At 35.5% G+C, this 16,576-nt stretch overlaps 1 protein-coding gene across 2 annotated transcripts in view; it reads right to left on the bottom strand.

Annotated features, from left to right (window-relative positions):
* The window catches only part of zcchc7 (zinc finger, CCHC domain containing 7), a 229,196-nt gene that overhangs the window by 90,147 nt on the left and 122,473 nt on the right, over positions 1 to 16,576 (bottom strand). For both annotated transcript variants that reach the window (XM_020512442.2, XM_048595322.1), the window contains exon 3: positions 1,636 to 1,679. In XM_020512442.2, the coding sequence (XP_020368031.2) occupies positions 1,636 to 1,679 (44 nt within the window). The remainder of the gene's footprint in view (positions 1 to 1,635; positions 1,680 to 16,576) is intronic.

Below are 16,576 nucleotides of genomic sequence, written 5' to 3'. Positions count from 1 at the left end.
AATCATCATACAAGGACATTGTGGGTCAACCTACAAAGACTGCAGCAGTTTGAGAAAACCTCTCAAGGGCAGCTAGGGACAGGCAATAAATACTAGCCAGCCAGCGACACCCATGTGCCATGTCTGAATTAAAAAAACAGTCCTGGCTTAGATCAATTAATTCATTACTTATTGTATAATTGACTTGCCAGCTTTCTGCCCTGTTTAATGTAGCGCTATATGAAGTGTGCATTAATCCATTAGAACATTGAGCCAGCTATACTATCAAATATAGTTAAATATATATAATATCTGACTAAGCCAAACCATGGATTATAGATTATTTTGATTACACCAAACATAATTCATTGAAATATTACGTCCAGAAAAAATTTCTGCTAGTGCCTATCAAGTCATATAAGAGACAAGTACTTTCAGAGTACTGTGTCACTAGGGCACTTTTGTACAATGAGTATTTAGAGAAGTACTCCAAAAGCGGATTGGTTTAAATTTGAAGGATAATCAAAACACTAAGCTGTTTAAGAGTCAGAATGTGAATTCCTTACAGAAACCGTAGGACTGATGTGTTCCCTCACCAGCTAATTTCAGGTTTTATTAATCCTGCGTTCAGTTATCTTCTTCCTTTAGGTTTTTTTAGGTTTTATTGCGGACTCGTATTTTTCCTTTTGATAATGCTCACCATCTCCTTTGACTAGTTCCTTCTCCGTTACTGGTGGTACCCAGTTTCCTGTCTTTTATTCCCTTGTCACATTGCTATTATTAAATAATTTCTTTCTTAGTATGAATTCTTCTGTCCATTGCCACTGTTCTTGATTTGGATCATCAAAGAAACAAAAAGTACAAAGGACTAAAAAAGTGAAGAGAAGTAAAAGAAAATCAAAAAATAACAAGCCTAAAGAAATGCCTGTAAAAGATAATGATACAAATAATTTTGAGGAGAGATGTAAAAACCCAAGTTTGATAAGAAAGACAAGTGAAAGGTAGAAAAATAAGCAAATAAATAAATTATGAAAACGAAAGCGAGAGAAGGCCTGAGTATAAGTTAAATTTGAAGAAAGCAAAAACCAGAGAAAGGCCATTTGTTTAATTTTTAATTGAAGGATATAGTATTTTTTTCTGGGTTCTTCATTCATGTCATAAGTCATCAGTAGATAGCATTCACATTGGAAAGTCAAAGATTTCTCTAATTTTAAGATGTGTTCCTCTATAATCTTAAAAAAAATGTAGAAAACTAAAATGTATTTACAGCTCAGCTGGTGAATCTTCAATAGGAAGGGAAGAGGCTGCTTTTGCAAAACTTAGGCTAACATTTATTAACTGAAAATTACAACATTATCATCCTATTAATCCACAAAATTATTTTGGAAACAGCATTTTTAAATCCCATCTAGCAAAGCATTAAAAAACTACGGTCCAGCCTTCAATTTGCAACCATTATGACATGACATTTTTCTGACTAGTTGATTGCTGAATGAGGATCTTAATGTATATCACATATTTACCAATCCACCAGGTACCAAACTTTGCAGGAGAGAATACAAGAACAGAGAATAGGTTGATTTTCTTTGTTAACACTTGTAATAAAGCACTAACAGTTTTTTAAAAAATCCTTATAAACAGGATTGATTATCTTACCTTTAGGTCTTTTTCACAGATGGACCACTGCTTGTGAAGACCACCTAAAATAGAAACAATGGTTCACTAAAATTAAGTCCACAATTTGATTTCTAAAAATTGGTAGGATTCTTCGCAACAATGATTCCACAGTCAACACTACTTGAAAATTTCTAGATTAATACGACAATATTCACAGAGGCTGGTATGTAACATCATAGAGGCAGAAAACATTCACAAACTACGGTACTGAAGTAATCTACTATCGCCAAATTAAAAGTACAAACTTGCAAGTCATTTTTCAAAGCTGCTTACTTTTAATCATAAAATAACATTTAATTGAGCAATCTACACCACAGAACTGAATTATTACCACTCTGCTCATAAAAAAATTGTTGCAATTTAAGAGATAGAAGATGCCAGATTTTAAATGAAAGTGCTGATTACGGAAGTAAGATAATTTAAGACATTGCGTAAAGGAAAGAGCGAAAGATATAAAACAAGACAATTTTGATTGCTTTCCATTTCAGAGGTAAGAACTTACAAAAATCTCAGCAGTAATATTTTATTGTGTATATTCTTTAGCATCTGTAGACAATTTCTGTGTACAAGTCTGCATATATGCAACATGCCCAAATTCACCCTTTGGAATACTATATATAATGTGGCATAAATGCTACTGCTGTCTAACTGCTAGTTTTGTAATACACATATGTAACTTAATAAATCAATTTATAAAATACTGTACACAAGCATACATGTTTTTCTTTTAGAAAAATCAGTAAAATTATTCTCCAGACTAGACTCTTGAACAGTATGGCCTGAAAGAAGATCCTTGTTTACTGGTCTTCATATCTGAATTGGCTCCATATTTGTTACATTTTTGGGAGCTCAAACATCAACAGAAAAGCAACTCAACATGTAGTCGAAAATCATGAAATGAATGAGTTTGGCTAATGCAAAATCACAAATTCATCTCTGCTGTCGGCATTTACAGCACTTTGCAGGGTCAAAACTGCAAGAATCCCCGAGGAGAATAGCACCCCAATATATATGAACAGAAAATACATATCACATGTCTGTTGGGTTTTTAAATTGCTGTAAATGAGAACTGGCTATCATTAAGAGTCAATGAAACTAAACTGTTACGAACCGGAATTTATTTCAGGATTCTCAATAATGAAAACTTATCAACACAGAAAATATGACATCTGCTAAAAGTGACCATTTCTCATCATAAAATTTAACACCATATCGGAGTAAACAGTTTGCTAGCAATGGGGAGCAGGGGAGCAAGCTGGTAAGTGGGCAAAAATAAGACATGTCATCACAACCAAAATCAGTTGTATCCCAGACTGCTGAAATTCGCACACAATTGAAGTTCTACATTTTTCAATCAGTGAATAGTTGACAAATTTCCACAAATGAACAGAAAGACGGCCAATTACATTCAAAATGTACATTGATTAGGATTCCTGAAATAAACAATATCTGTTAGATTTGTTGCAGCAAAATTTTATAACCAAATTACTGTTTTGAATATAGTTACAAAAAAATACTTACTTACAATTAAAGATCTAACATTTGTATAGCTCTTTCAACACCTTCTTTGGCAATAGCAAATTTTGTTCTTAAATTAATTCATTCTCATTTTACACATTTAATGAATAAAGAAAACAAAAAAGATGGAGACCCCAATGTAGGCTGGCATTAGTTCAGTTTCTGCAAAATTGGGAGACTCACAAAGAACATTAAGTACTACTATGCTTTTCATCCTGTTCAAAAACACTTTACCATAAAGAAAATATTTAAAGAGAAAAAAGTGAAATGTAATATTTTCACCAGTTTTCACAACCAACTATCAAAACATGGAAGGAAGCAATATTTCTTTGCAGTAACACTTAAAACAAATGCCACTTTCATGGGGAAATACTATTCAGCATCATCTCAAAAGGACATCGCAGAAAGGCATTGGTGATTGCTGTTTGAGCACTATGATATTCAACAATGTTTTAGTACCTGCCCTCTTTTGAAGCAAGGTAGGAAGAAGTCAATGTTTCTAATAAATGTCCCCAGTAATTACAAATATTCACAAAAAAAGTGGATTTTAATGACTTTTTATTTAGGTTCCTGGATTTTTAAAATTCATATTTTGTTATTTCAAGACTGAAAACAGAAGCAGCTTTGAATACTTCAACATAGCTTTTACATTTATAAGCTAACAGCCAAAGGAAGCTCACATATTTCCAATGCAGAGCAAACCTACTTAAATAGCATTAAACTACTGTAAACAAGTTATGTCCGAGACCTTTGTTTTGTACTGTCATACATAACTACACATTCACAAAGGATGATTCTTTCCTCTCCAAATTGTTGCTTCTCATTTCTAGCATGTAAGGGGACCCTGAGCTCTTATCCTTGTTTCTGACCCTCTTTTTGCTTGGTTGTCCATGACCTTGCTAGATGAATCTTCTGAGTGCTCGGGAGGTTGGGGGGGCAGGGAGGGCTTCCTTCCTCGCTTTCATTTGCCTTTTATTATTCATATACTTAACTGTTGGGTTAAGTAACACGAACCTTGCCTTGGAAAGAGGTTCTAAGTTCGGTCATTCTCACGTACTGAAACTGTTAGCCTTCTAAACTTGCATACAATGTTCGCTCTGTATTATTAGAATCAATTGCAAATCAAAAGGAGACAAAGAAGTTCAGCATTCAACTGTTTCTCCGGTCTAGTGGGCAAATATTCAGCCTAAGGAGGCCTCAGAAGGACGGCTGTTCTGTCACTTCTCAAGACTTCTGCAGAGCCCGGACTATGTATGAGGCAGATATTTGCAACTTTGACATTATATCATCACATCTGTTAGGAGGATATCATGCTTCCTATCCGGGTGAAACGTTTGTCACTATATGGTTGATTACATGGTAGTAGTGGCCTCAATCTAATTGATTGAGGATTCCTTCAAAATACAACTTTTGTTTTTAGATAGTGAAAAATTATATTTCAAAACTGTGCAGCATTGTCTGAATTAAAATTGTTATTATCATGCCATGCAAAATGTGCATCACAACAAGTCATACAAATAAATAACGGGACAAATATTCACTTCGTACTCCCAAGTTTCTTATCTTAGCTGCAATACTAATTCCTTCAGCTCCTTATAGATACAGAGAATTGCCAGTAAGGACTTTTCTGCTCTTCTCGTGAAACTGCTCAAAGTTTGGGTCAAGGTGTAGGCACCTGCTTGATTTTTTTTGGCCACTAATGTAGAGGTTAGAATGGTAAGAACAGAGGGGAAGAATTCTTTTTTTTTAAGAATGTTTGGTGACTAAGGGATTGTATGTCTTCAGGTATGAAAATATTTAATTTTATTTGGACAAGAAGCACACCTGTGTTTTGTTGATAAATATTTCAAGAGTCCTGTTCATCACTGCATATGACTAATTTTTTCAGAAGGTCCCACCCAATACTATTATTGTATGTTCATTAATACAGTTAATTTGTCAGCAGATCTCCAGTTAATGTAATTTGCTGCATCCGTAATGAAGCATGTAGCAAAATGCACCCTTGCCCTCACTAACTAGCAGTCTGTGTCCAGCATTTCTGAATGTATAAGGAAGTACTGCACAATATCTTCTGCCAATTATACAAGCTCTGCAGTACAAAGCATGATATATTACTCCTATGTTCCCGACCACTGCATTCAGCGAGTGAGCCAAATATTTTAAACTATTTTGTCCTTGCAGTCCTGCATTTGGCTGGATATCAAACAATTTCTCTTGGAGTGTTGCCTGCATCCTGATCTCTTGCATTTGTTGAAAAGTTTCCTATGCTTATTGCTTCAAGGCTTTTTTTTTTAATTATATCCATTCCTATAATGCTATGCTGATGCTAGGTATACTGATTACACTGAAACCATAAGCAGTACAGCAAACACCTATGTATATTTACATCACCCTGTATTTCTTTTCTATTGCCATATTTTGCTGCGTAAAATGTTTAAAGTTGAGCAGGTATAAGAGGCTACAAAGCAGGTTTACCTTGACACTGTCAAATTTCTAATCACTACCCGCAAACAATAATGTTATTTATGAAATAAGACCACTACCTTTTGATTACATCAAACTGCATCAGTAAAACATCACTAAAGGATTAATTTAACTATCTACAAACATCTTCATATTAAAAATATATATACTGCATTCAACGGCTCCACATCACAAACAAAATGGGCAGAAAATGACAGACATACGGAACAGGTCTCTGTAAAATCTTCGAGAACCTACACTTGGTCACTCAAAATTTGATGGTTTTTCAAATGTGAAAATGGAAGTTGCACTATTTTTATCCATTTTTCAGCAATTTAATGTAAATTTGCATTAAAAACTAGATTACAGTTTAACATACCATAATGCACACTACATAAAAACTGAAAGAACTGCAGATGCTGTAAATCAGGTACAAAAACAAAAGTTGCTGGAGAAGCTCAGCAGGTCTGGCAGCATCTATGAAGAAAAAATCAGAGTTAATGTTTTGGGTCCAGTGACCCTTCCTCAGGACTGGACCCGAAACATTAACTCTGATTTTTTCTTCACAGATGCTGCCGGGCCTGCTGACCTTTTCCAGCAACTTCTGTTTTTGTTCATAATGTACACTACCTACTGTCACCTAACTATTTTCAGGAATGTTTTACAGCAGTACCATACCAGGCACTGACCATAAAATCCATATTGTCAGCACTAATTCTTTAAAGCTCCTCTACAGTTTTTGTCTTTTATATTAATATAGATTTCAGCCCAATAGAAAGTTACAACCTGAATCCAAATTCTGGTATAGTAGTAAAATGCTACAGCACTTCCCCGATTAAACTTCATACGTCAAACCAAAACCCTCACAGTGATTATGTATCTTCATGTGCTGCAGAAAACAGCCAATTCCAATGACTAGCTAAGTTAGATTTTAAGGTTTAAATCTGCTTGGTCACAGTATGTTTTACAGTTACTGTGCATTACGCTTTGCTCTTTATTAAGCTGAATGGAATTGATACATGTCATGGTTATCCACCTAATGCTTCTTTTGATGTCAGCTTAAATAATTTTGGGAAGACTAAGATGACACTTTGATCCAATTTTCTGAATAGAATTTGCGAAGAATTGTAAAATGATTTAATTTTCTGCACAGCAGGGTAAATTCAAGCCTCTCCAAACAAAATTGAGGAAGAAGTGTCCTACCAAAAGCTTCCAAACAGAAATAATTTTTGGCAGTTTCTAAATGAAGTAACTTGACAACTTCAAGGTAAACCTGTTCAGCAACCTCCTATTACTGTCCTATGTTAAAAATTTTGCATAGCAAACACTAGTGATGTTGAGGAATATTATACTTGTGCATACACACAAAGGCACTATTCCACCATATTAGGAACTAAGTTGCAAGCTTTCATCTGAACATCCATATTTACCAGAAAGCCTTGCATGGATCCACTATGTTTAAATGAATAAATATTTATAAAATAACTATGACGATTTAGATTTCATGCAATAACATACCATAAAGTTACAGTGACAAAGGTTGCCAGATTTATTTCTGTAAAGGAGCATGTTTCTCCAGAAGTGAGGTATGTCAAAACGATATAAGATTATTACGGCTGATGCTTCTTTATGGAGCTTTCAAAATGCTGCTTTGACAGGTGAAGCAGGTCTATGGTCAAGTATTGGACATTATCTCATGGTTCCTTTTTAGCTTTAACTCATTAAAGTGTCAAACTCCTATTGGTATGATTTAGTGATCTGCACATTTAAGAGTTCTGATTGACTAAGTCATTAACTCATGTTGATCTGGCAGCATCTCCACAGACATGCTGAGCTTCTCCAGCATTGTGTGTTTTTATTTCAGATTTCAAGCAACTGTAGACGGGTTTTTGCTCTTAATTGACTCATAGTATGAGACTATTAGTATGAGTATAAATAAAACAGTAACTGAAAAAGGCACTACCACCAATATTGTGGATCAAACCAACAAAGGCACAAAATTAAAATTAGTCAGTTAGTGATATCAATTAAATATTTATATTCAGAAATTAAAGAGAAGAAAACCCTCAATACTGGAAAGCGGAAATTAAAATAGAATTGTAAATACACAACAAATCTGCCTACATCTGAACAGAAAAGTCCAATCAAGTTATATCTACCCAGGATCTGCAGTGTTTATTTTTACATTTATATCATAGATATTGCTTTCAAAGTAATGAGCTCAAATAATTCAGATTTTAAACAGTTCACAACAACTGTATTTTATGTTTAGTTGCACATTTGACCCAGATTACTCAATGCAACCAGAGAAGACCGAGTTTACTTTGGATCATTTTAACCTGGGAGAGACAGAGTGCTGTTATATCTACAGCCAAATGGGGTAATTTTGGATGTTGGCACAACTGAAAGGGCCGTCCTATCAAAATGTGCCTATTGGAAATTTGGGTGTCAGTCACTAATGGTTGAAAAACTCTATGTTCTTATTTCCAATGTGCCCAGTGGCAGGTGAGGTTCCTTTACTACAATAAATATAATCTACACAATTTATCCTTCCTCTTTGAAACCGGTTAAATAATCCATCAAAAACAACTGGACACTTAGGAGTTAATATATTTAATGCCTATTACATGACAAGTCCATTAAACTAAAATTACAGCCAGTGTTCTAGTTGTTAAAGTATTTTCCTCAAATTGTTGACAGCTTTCCATATTAAATTTTATAACTAATAATCACTTGCTTGTATTTCAATAAAACAGTAACTAGAAAGAGTAAATCACTGCAACAGCACATCAGAACAGACAGTACAATATCGTATCTAGTGAGGGTGGTAAGTAAAACCAAAATGGCATGCTAATTTTCACTCTTGGATTTAGTAGTGTTAATTATTGCATAGAACAAATATTTGTATCAGTATTTTTAAAACCAAAAAGCTTTTTCTTCTTTTGCATGGTTTCACCATATTTGGATTTAATAATTATTTATATTACATGCCACCAAGTATTAATATGTGAAATATTAACAAAGATCTTGGTTTCTTCCAGAAACCAGAAGAGTAGACAGTTGTATTAGATTTTCAAAACAAGTGTTATGATTGGATAATTTTGAATAAAACTGTGACTACCATTAAGATTTAAGCAGCACAATTAATAGAACAGAGAAGTGTGCCACCATGAATAACACACCTTCATTTCTTTAGGCCATGCAGACGTCATTTGATAAGACAAGACATGTGTATGCATTGCATATAAACAATGCAAACCAACTCTTCATATGTGCATTCCCTCTCTTATCTAAACCTTACCTTTGCTTAGCCTCTCTATAGAAGGTTCCAGCTGAAATACGAAATTTATCAAGTGAAAAATATTATGTCCAAAAATGAGAATTACCATTCAAATGTTTGTTATCAAGTGTGTATATATATATCAAAGTATAACTTGATGCACAACTTAACTGAAGATTGGTGGAAATAGAAAAAAAAAATTACTGTTCCATACACAATTTGGTTATCATTCTGATACAAAAGTTTTCCCACTCCCAAAATCCATTAGGATTATGAAAAGCATTGGTTGGTGAAATAGAAGAATCAAAATGAGCAATCCAACCAATTGGTCAGATAGCTATGTCTGTGTTGAGTTTTCCTTTTCACTCACTCAACCACTTTTTCTTCCAATTTGATTTCAATCTAACAAACTGGCAAGTTGCCACCAATGTATCTCATTCAACAAAATAAAAACAGCTCCTGCCTAACCAGGGCTATTCCTCATTCATTAAATCACATAGATGGTCAGACCCAATTCTGGCATTTAGGGGACAGGCTGTGCACAACACTACAAATCCACGCAGATAACCGGCAGCTAATGGACTTTGACAGACTTTTCCGCATGTGTCCTGATCAATTCTTACTGGTTTTGTTGCTCTGCAAAGTGACACAAAAGCTATGAGGAAAACACTTGCCTTCACAAAAAAATTAGCTAAATTATACTCACTTTCAGATATCAGATTTTCTAAGTCCCCCGTACCTACCTCACTGTTAAACAAAATGTTGCCCTGATGATCCATTTTTCTGCAATTCTGTTAACAAGAATGGGTCTGTCCACTCACATCCACACCTGACAATCATATAAATGAGCTCCTTTACAAGAAGCTCCGCTAAAAAAAAGATGAAGACGATACCACCCTCCTGGTACAATGCAGTAATCCCCTAGCACTACTGAATGACACATGCACATGGGTAACTTCCTGAATCAGGGTCACACTGGTTGGATTTGATTCAATTCACTGACTCTCTGTAAAAGACAATGTAGTGCACTGTGTAAACAAGGACAACGTTCACTTTGGACCCACATAAATTAGTCCAGAATGAAATACTTTAAAATGCCATCCAGATGTGGATTTTATCGATTCAGACTTTCTAAATGTAGGATACAAAGCTTTTCAGTCTTCAACATTTTTATAAACATAACATTTTACTTTCCCTAAAACATCACATCTTCCCTTAAAAAGTGCAGTGAGAACAAAAGAAATTGTTTAGGAACATATTACTGACATTTCATACTGGCATAAACCATGGAGACTTATTTTGCATTTTGGTTAGAACAGCTTAAAGGTTTTGACTTTGCGGTTAGTTTAAATTCGTAAAATGTGAGGCTAAGAACCCCAATGTGAACTATAATTTTTACATGTTAGAAAGAAAAGTACATTTCTGTTCCATATGATAGGTGCAATATTTGACCAAACTGAATGACAGATTTTCAAAAAACATGCGATTTTATAAAACATGGACATAGAATGAAATGGAGCAAGCATTCCCTACATTCCATGTCAATCTTTCAAAACTTCATTGACCTTCAGTGTCAAAATCCAACAGTGATGTTCATGCAGACTGGCAAATTCAGAATCAGATCAAAGTGATAGGATGGCCTTGGTCTCAAAGATCAATGTTACATTTAAACAACAAAGCATCGTCTTCACTACACATCACTACTTCAGAGACCACAGGAACAGTTACGTGAAATAGTCAGTCAACCCACATAGGCATGGGAATTCTTTAAATAGCTCATGCACTCTTCATTCTAACGTGGTATCACATCCAGAGTGCTGAATCATTTTGGTAGAAACAGCAGAAGATCAAACTGATTGTCATGAATGCAAGTTGTCACTTTGTGCATAACGTAAATAACTTAATATTAGATTTACGCGTTACACGCACTCAACTATCTGCCATAGCATTGCATGCAGAATCAAAAACAAGAGTACTAATTTTCTGAAGAAGGGTCTAGGCCCGAAATGTCAGCCTTCCTGCTCCTCTGACGCTGCTTGGCCTGCTGTGTTCATCCAGCTCTACACCTTGTTATCTCAGATTCTCCAGCATCTGCAGTTCATAATATCTCAGTACTCTGAGTAAAATAGGTTTCAAAATTGAAGGTGAATATGCACAGAAGTAAATAAATTCCAAATCTCATGTAACATATTGTCTTTGTGTCATTCTTTCTGTTACAAATTTGTTGTATCCACATTTATACTGGAATTTCTTATTTAAACACATCATTTGTAACGACATCCTCTCACCAGTGGTGGCACTGTAATACCTGGGAGGATTGCAAAATTGCAATGTGACAAATTTGCACTGGAAAGTGAAATTACAAATGTTGACAATGAATCCTTCGTGAAGAATATTGTCCAGAAGTGTGCAAAGATCTAAGACTTGCATACATGTACACACAGCATACAAGGAAATCTAATCAGAAATGAAAATGCAACTTTTGACTCATTGAACTGAAAAGCAACAATGCACAAAAGAATGTGTCATATTGGTGCAATAAAAAACAAAAGTTTGGATGCCGGAAATCTAAATCAAACACAGAAAATTATGGAGAAACTCAGCATCAATGGAAAGAGAAAGTGATAACATGTTGAATCTGATATGGCTCTTCTTCAGAAACACTAGGGATTGCAAAATGGTGTTTTTACATACTTTTGACAGGCAGAGGAGGGGCAAGTGGAACAGATGGCGTGGAGGCCCAGTGCAAACAATAAAGGGCTTGCTAGTTGATGTGAAAGAGAAATAGAGATGTAAAATAGGTGTAAATTAAGGTGGGGGAAGAATGAAGAGTCCTCTTGGCTGAGAGCAAAGTCTGTAAGACACAAAAAAGATAAGCCCATGGGGGTCGGGAGAAGAATGTAAGAAAAATGGAAGGCATTAGGTCACAGTCTGAAGTTGTTCAATATTGAATTCTAGAGGCTGTAAAATACCTAAGAGGGAAATGAGGTGTTGTTCTTTGAGCTTTGTTTCATTCTTTCTGCGCTTTGTTAGAACATTGCAGCAGGTCCAGGACAGAAATGTTAGCATGAGAACAAGGGGGTTTACTGAAATGGAAAGTGACTGGAATGTCGGAGTCATTCCTATTGACGTAGCGGAGGTGTTCTGCAAGTGGTCACCTAATCTGCTTTTAGTTTCACCAATGTAAAGGAGACCGCATTGTGAGTAGCGAATACAGTAGACTAGATTGAACGAGTATGAGCAAAACGTTGCTTCATGCTGTTTGGCACCTTGGACAGTGAGGAGGAAGGTGGTGAATGGGTATGTGCTACAGCTTCTGCAATTGCATAGGAAGGTGCCATGGGGAGTGAGGAAGTGCTAGGACTGAAGGAGGAGTAGACCGGGGTGTCATGGAGGGAACAGTCCTGGCAGAAGGCTGACAGCGGAGGGGAGGGGAAGTTGTGTTTGGTGGTGGAACACTGCTCAAGGTGGTGAAAATGGCAGAGGTTGTTCATTTGAATGCAGAGACTGGTAGAGTGGAAAGTGGTTATACACATGGACAACCGTGAAACTTTTCATTCCAAAACTGTCCAAAACTAAATACTGTGAACTGGAACTGCATGTATTATTCTTGAAAAACAGATTTCTATATAATTTGCTACTTGGCTAACTTGATGATCATATAATTAGGATGACAGATAAAAATTGTGATAAAGATTATAACAACGAAAATTACTCAAACTAGATGAACGATACTGCTATTAACTTAAAGCATTGTGATTCTAGCATTTTAACAGCTATCTAAATAAGTACTATGATCATTTAATACATCAACACAAGTTGGCTCCTTTAACCAAAAAGAGATGCTTGAATTTTTAAAAGGTTTTTCTTAATTTTAAAGGATTTGAGAAAGTAACCCATTTCTAAGGTTTCCTGGTGAATCAGTGAGAAGCGTGCACGTATTTAGGATTAATAGTGGAAGAATGAAGGGGAAAGTCAGGTTTATTTATCTCATGTAGAGGGTCATTAGAATATAGAAGTAGGAGTTGAGGTACTAAAATATTACTTAGAATTATATTGTGTAACTATTTGAAAAAGTACAATTTAAAATCTTTTGAAGAACAGGCAGTGAATGTGAAGAAACAGCTCCAGAGCTGTAACATCTACGAAGATACAATTGACAGAGGAGTTTCCTTCTGTACTATGAAATCTATGATTCTACATGATTTTACAAAGTAATTTTTAGAAAGAAAAGACTAGGTACATAAGAGTTATTTCTAATGAGCTGGAACTAAATACAACAAGGATAAAACAAAACCCATATTAATACAGAGATAACAAAGTGTAGAGCTGGATGAACACAGCAGGCCAAGCAGCATCAGAGGCGCAGGAAAGCTGACGTTTCGGGCCTAGACCCTTCTTCAGAAATCTAATACAGAAATTTAATACAGAAACAGGCATTTTTTTTAGCAGGGGATGCAGTTTGTGGGTGATGAGAGACACCTAAATAATAAAAGTAAAACTCAAACCATTTGAACCTCCTGGTGCAGCTGACCTGAGTTTAAAGAATTCAAGCAAAACATTTAGTATAACTACTTACACTTTGTAAGTATATATTATAGATAAAGGTATGATAGAATTGTCATCATTTTTATTATGGTTTAGTGAGTTCATTTAATGGCAACAGTGCCACAGACTAGGAAGAACAAATTTTGATTCACAGTCTGTGCTAATTTTAGTCAGCACAATGGTAAAGATGCTACAAGTGTCCTCAATTCACTGGGCTAGGGTTGAGAAAAACATTCAAACAGACTACCTGCTCTTAATCTCTATTCAGTGACCCTGGCTGGATATATGAAAGCAGGCATCGGGTATAAGCAGGATCAGGCTAAGCTGTGATGTTGCTTGCCTCAGCCTCACACAATCAAACAGGAGGCAACATTCATTGTCAATGCTACTTGAGTGAGGTGCTCTAAGACAGAATGCTTTTGGAACTGTACTGTTAAGGAGTCAACAACTTCAAGTGGTAGAGAATTGGCAAGAAGGCAAATACTTCAACGAAGTAAATTTTTGAAAAAAAGCAACAGTTATTATTGCAGAGTTCCACTATAATACTCATTTATGTTTGAATAAAATCTCATGTAGAATGTCAAAATTAAATTAGGTCCCGGTTGCGTTTTTGTTTACAATCGATCATGAGGTTACATAAAGGACAGATTTTGTGTGATATACACTACACATTATATTAATTCAAATTTTATTCACGTTCTTGAGCTTATACGTTCTTAAAAATGTGATTTATATAAATTCCAGAAGTCTATTTATATATTATGTAGATATACAAACAGACAAAAAAAAAAGCAGTTTTGTGTTGTTTTACACAGGAGAAAATGAAAACAATGCAATACACTTCACGATCCAGGCTTTTGGGATGGTACACACTAGTGATCACACAATACTGATACACTACAGTTACCCCTGGCAACCTTCCTCAACTGTAACAATGCTGCCGTACAATAGCTTTTGCTGGGCTGCTTTCTCTTCAGTTAGCTAAACGCTTGGGGACCATCTGCGTCGGCATGCTTCAAAGAACGGCCTGCCTGTGGGCCTGTCACTCCGAACACCACCTCTCTGACCCCGACTAAATAGAACTTTCAATCCATTTTTGTCCTCCCTGTTGACTTCTCCTATTAAGGCAACCTTTTGACAAAGAAAGCGGAAGAGTGGGCTAACTGCACCCAAGAAAGGTGGTGTCTGATACATCTGAACACAAGGATTAGCAAGCCAATACATAACAAAGGATAGTGAAGGAAACTGCAGTAGCATAGAAAAATACTGTATTTTAAAGGATCTGACTAAAACAATGTGTACCTGTTTCAAAGAGTTGACCAGGCTGTAATTCTTTAAAGAAAGAAACAAGTGCTTTACAACAATAAACTCAGATTTTTGCACGCCATTAAGGATATTTTTGAGGACGAAGGTTGGCAGTGGTATGGAATGGAATGGAGAATTGATGCATCTCTGCACAAAAAAAGCCACCAGCCTGGTGTCAAAGCATGAACCCCACATTTGATTAATTTGACCTTTTCCTAGCATGTTCTTTCACATCTGAGTCAGAAGGCTACGAGTCCTGAGCCCTAATCCAGGACTTGTTGGAGATACTGACTTTCGGATGAAATGTTAGAGTGATGCTCCATCTGTCTGTTGAGATGGATGTAAAATATTCTGTGGCTTTATGCAAAAAACCTGTGTTCTGGCAAATATTCATCCCTCAGTAAAACCATGACAAAGCAGATGAATGATCATTTCTCATTTGTCTCTTAGAAGAACTTGCTGTGTGAAAAACTGGCTGCTGGGTGTACCTATGGAATAACAATGACAACACTTTGAAACTAATTCATTGGTTATAAACTGCTTAAGCCTATTAGAAACACTTTCAATGTTGATATTTTTCCCTTTCAATTATTTCTAAATAAATATTGCCTGAGTGACAATTTTCTTTTACACACAAACTTGAAATCAGATGGTTAAATATGATCACTGCTTCATCCAAATTTTAGAGCTCACTTTTGTTTCCTTTTACTTATTGGACAAAAGAACATTTTAGATTTTCACTTGCTCTAGATGCAGTGGATTAATCTATTTGGTTACACTGATTCTGCATTTCACTTTTTTCTCCCCACTTAGAGCAGCAGTGATCAGTGTAGTCATCAAATGTAACAAGGGTTTGAAATTGCATCTTTTTAAAACTAAAGAAAATTAGATTAATAAAATTTCAGATAATGGGCTCGACTATTTAAATTACAGTTGCAAATTACCCCAGGTTGCTCCGACGCTACAAAGGAATGTTTGAAGATTATTCTAAAAATTATGAACTTCAATAATACATTGGTTGGCTCTTCTCTTGCGGGAGCTTCCTGAAGATCAGAAATGACTTCAAGGGAACCTTTAACAACTTGCTAAAGTGGATTTAACTTTGTAGCAAGCATAGGTAGCAAGTGTCACCATATTTTACTGTTAGAAATATTACATTCAAGTCCAATTCACTCTTCTCCCACTTTCAACATATGCATGCTTTCTAATAAAGGGTTACTGCCGCACTGGATCACAAGGAGGACCAAGGCTCATTTTCTTCTCTTCTCAGCAGTTCAGGGGAAGCAAAGTCAATGAAGTCCCTCACCATTATCCTGATTGAGAGTACTATTAATGAAAAAAGTAAAAATGAACTTTATTAATATCTTATTTAATTAGTTTTCCTGTGGAAATAATATTTTTCCTCCAAAAGTGAGTCACGAGAATTTTTATGCTTCAATAAAGAGTAGAGAATTGTAAGCTGTAAAACAATTTCAGGAACTAAAAATATTCTGAAAATATAACAAATGCAATATATAAGTGAACAGCCAATAGTTTGGAAAATGAAGACAATTACTTGCAGCTTGTATAATGTCATTGATAAGAAACTACTCAAATTGTAAAGATTAGCCTTGGACATACTCTTTTCATCCTTGAGTAAAATTCAATCATATTATGATTACTGCTACCTAGGGGCAACTTCACAATGAGGCCATTGATTAATCCTATCTTGTTGCACAATACCCAGCCTAGAACAGTTTATGAACTCATCTAGCTACCTTCGCACATCTGATTTTTCCAGTCTATGCAGATTAAAATCCTTAATTC

The sequence above is a fragment of the Rhincodon typus genome, chromosome 3 (assembly GCF_021869965.1).
Source record: "Rhincodon typus isolate 14 chromosome 3, sRhiTyp1.1, whole genome shotgun sequence".
Taxonomy (NCBI): Eukaryota; Metazoa; Chordata; class Chondrichthyes; order Orectolobiformes; family Rhincodontidae; genus Rhincodon; species Rhincodon typus.
The sequence above is the reverse complement of the archived record's forward strand: the minus strand, read 5'-3'. Positions and strand labels throughout refer to the sequence as shown.